The sequence below is a fragment of the Gracilinanus agilis genome, unplaced genomic scaffold (assembly GCF_016433145.1).
Source record: "Gracilinanus agilis isolate LMUSP501 unplaced genomic scaffold, AgileGrace unplaced_scaffold52921, whole genome shotgun sequence".
NCBI lineage: Eukaryota > Metazoa > Chordata > Mammalia > Didelphimorphia > Didelphidae > Gracilinanus > Gracilinanus agilis.
Window position 1 is genome coordinate 1 of NW_025387934.1, and position 3,419 is coordinate 3,419.

A 3,419-nucleotide genomic window follows, 5' to 3' on the forward strand; every position below is an offset into this window, starting at 1 on the left:
ATATAATGTTGGAGCCATGGACTTAAGCATGCACACACATGTGGGCTAGTGTGAAGATTTGTATAACATTTTGAATCTCATGCTATTCACTTCCTGTTAAAATGGACTTGTCCTCCCTCCCAGTCCTGCCCTCTCTGGGCTCAGGTGCTGGTTCTGGCCCAACCTTATGTTTAGCTTCTAAGTGCCCCCTAGACCAGCTATACAGTGCCGACACTCACATGAGGCTCTAACTTTGCATATCTGGTTTGTTTTCTCAGCAACCAACTCTCCAAACCTATCAGGTGAGGACCCTTCATTCTTTTTCACAAAAGCACAATTCTGCTATTTCCCCGGTGGTGGTGGGAAAGGTGGTGAGTCTCCTAGAAAAAGGTCTCCAGGGCTCCTAGATATACTTGTTTCAAGGATCAGGTCAGGATAGCAATGGCTTCAGGTGCTCATTAGAGGCTGGGAAGAATGGAAAAACAGAGCTTCTGTTTCCAAGAGATCAGAGAAGAGATTAGGATTGGGTGAAGAGAAGAGGGGATATCCGGAAGGTCATTGGGAATAAGGGACCCAGGAGACAAAGATTAGAATTGAGTACTACTTTATTAAAGGGAGAATCTCGTCACTTCCCACATTGCACTTGGTCCCTATATGCTGAAGGTATGGTTTTATGTTTGCCCTACCTTTCTCTGTCATTGACTTGGACTCTCTCTTTATCTCTGCCTCTGATTATCCCTTGTCCTTTTGAGCTGGAGGGGGGGGGATAGCAGACTCAATTTCAATTTCTGTATGTGGTTCCATTTCCTTTTGATGCCATTGTCTGGTTTTCTTTAGCCCTAAACATGTAGAGACATGCTAATTTCCATGCTTGCTTCTGAGCTATGGATCAAATAGGACTTGAAAATGGGTGATTCCATTGGGAACTGAAAGGAACCGATGGCAGAAACTAACCCATCTCCCCTTCCATATACATCTTCCCTCTCTTTCTTCATTGACTCTTTCTCCTAGATAATACGTGCCACTTTGAGGATGAGAAGATCTGTGGCTACACACAGGACCGGGCAGACAACTTTGACTGGACTCGACAGAATGCCCTCACCCAGAACCCCAAACGCTCCCCCAACACCGGCCCCCCCACTGACATAAGTGGGACTCCAGAGGGTAAGTGAGGGAAGAAGTTGGACAGGGAATTGAGAGATTATGGTATCAAAGATCAAGAGCTAGAAGGAATTTCAAAGGCCATCTAGTCCAACCTCCATATTTTACAGTTAAGGAAACTGAGATCCAGCAAGGTTAAGTGACTGTGCCAGGGTCACACAGGTAACACATTTCAGAGGTAGATTTGAACCCAAGTTCTCTGACTCCACAGAATATTCTCTTTCTACCATTCTATGTTGTCTAGTGCTGCTAGGAGGAAAGGCGAAAAGACCTGGACAGAAGAAGCACCAATCCAGCCTTCAGGGACCTTTCCAGCTGATGCTTAGAGACGAGGTCTTTGGGTGGATATAGTCTGAGAATGGGGCAGCTGGGCCAATGACTTTGTGTAACTCTGCCTCACTTACATTCAATTTATACATGAGTCAAAAGACATCACCAGTGATGCCATTTGATCCTTTTTGAATAAGGACAACAACCAACCAACCCTTTGATCTAGTGATACCTATACTAGTCCTATTCCACAAAGAGATAAAAATGTTAAGGAAAAGATTCCTGTACCAAAAAAAATGCACATGCATCTCTTTTTCTGTCATCAAAAACCCCATAAAACTCACTAGGGGAAATGGCTAAACAAATTATGTCCTATAAACATCTTCCTGACTTCAAATTTGGCCTTAGACACGTATTAACTGTGTGACCCTGGGCAAGTCACTTTATTCTGTTTGTCTCAGTTTCCTTGTCTATAAAATGACCTGGAGAAGAAAATGGCAAACTACTCCAATATCTTTGCTAAGAAAATCCCTAATGACATCACAAGAAGTTGGATGTGACTGAACAATAAGTCTGAGAAGGAGAATTTTAAGTACATTTTTGTATGAGGAAAAAATAGAAGGAAAGTAGGAAGGGTATCTCTGATGGGAGGGGAAGGAGTGATCTTTGAGAAATTTCTAAGAGAAGACTTTGAGGTGGTAGTGAACAATCTCTTCCCTCTTTCCTCTCAAGGTTATTACATGTTTATTGAGACATCCAGGCCTCGGGAACTGGGGGACCGGGCAAGGCTAGTGAGCCCACTGTACAATATCAGTGCTAAGCTCTACTGTGTCTCCTTCTTCTACCATATGTACGGGAAGCACATTGGTGAGTGTGGGGCGGGAGGTGGAGGAGGGAGGGATGGTCTCCTGTCCCCTCATGATGGCTATAGGACTGTGAAGAGAAGGGAGCCACATGGCCTTTCCATGGAGGGCCAGCGGTGTTCTCTTAAGTGAGAGGTGGGAGCTTATGTTCAACCCTGGTTGAGAGGAAGATTAGAACTCTCCAAGGGAGGGAGCAGCTTGGTGGCTCAATGGACAGGGAGCAGGAAATAGAGGGGCCTGGTGTGACATGGTCTGTGGTCATGAAGAGTCAGACACGACTGAATGAACAACAAACAAAATTAAGGTCTTTGGAAGCACTTTACAAATATTACCTCATTTGATCTTCACACGAGTAGTAAATAGCAGAGACAGGAGTTGGGTGAGAAAATACTGATCTAAATATTGTCGAAGCCTGTTCAGCTTAGAAGGATGAAGGCAGAGATAGCATCAATGACCATAGAGTGACAGGAGATGAGTGAATGAATAAAAATGTACCAGACTCTGTTTTAAATTCTGGTGAATACAAATAGAAAAAGAGAACACAGTCCCTGATTTCACAAAGCTTATACTCTAACTGGAGAAGACAATGTAGTTAATACAGACAGGGTGGATGAAAAGACTGAGATCCCAAGAGTGTAGCGAGGCCCTGGAGTCCTTAGGATGCATCTTCCACAAGGGTAGTCCACCACCACTGGGAAGTGGGAAGGGAGTCCTCCCTAGGACTAGGGAGGAGGGAGAATTCTGGGTTCCCTCTGGTAGGGGTGGAGATAAGGGTTCAGGGTCTGTCCAGGAAAGGAAAGGAGGAAGGAGGTGTTGCCAGGAAGCTTAAGGCAGGCTCTGCAGCAGGAAATTTGTGTCTGGTTGTAATAAATTTCTGGGCAATAGTTCTAAAATTAATCAGAGGAACTAACGGTATTGATAAGGCCAGTGAAGACACCCACACTCTCCCATAGTTAAGCCCTGAACACACTGGTCAGAGACAGAACCACAGGGGAAACGATCCAGGGTGGGAATCCCATTGTTTTCTGAAGGAACAGGCTAACTTCCCAATCTAAAACCAGAGAAGTGAGCACTTGGGTTTGGCCATAGGAAGGGTGTGTGTGTGTGTGTGTGTGTGTGTGTGTGTGTGTGTGTGTGTGTGTGTGT

The 3,419-nt window shown here is 44.9% G+C and overlaps 1 protein-coding gene across 1 annotated transcript in view; it reads left to right on the plus strand.

Moving 5' to 3' along the window:
- Window positions 1–257: 257 nt before the first annotated feature.
- Window positions 258–3,419, plus strand: part of LOC123255841 (MAM domain-containing glycosylphosphatidylinositol anchor protein 1-like) — a gene marked incomplete at its 5' end in the record, with an annotated part of 7,677 nt that continues 4,515 nt past the window's right edge. The window contains 3 exons of the mRNA XM_044684569.1: window positions 258–281; window positions 991–1,143; window positions 2,143–2,277. Of these exons, the coding sequence (XP_044540504.1) occupies window positions 258–281; window positions 991–1,143; window positions 2,143–2,277 (312 nt within the window). The remainder of the gene's footprint in view (window positions 282–990; window positions 1,144–2,142; window positions 2,278–3,419) is intronic.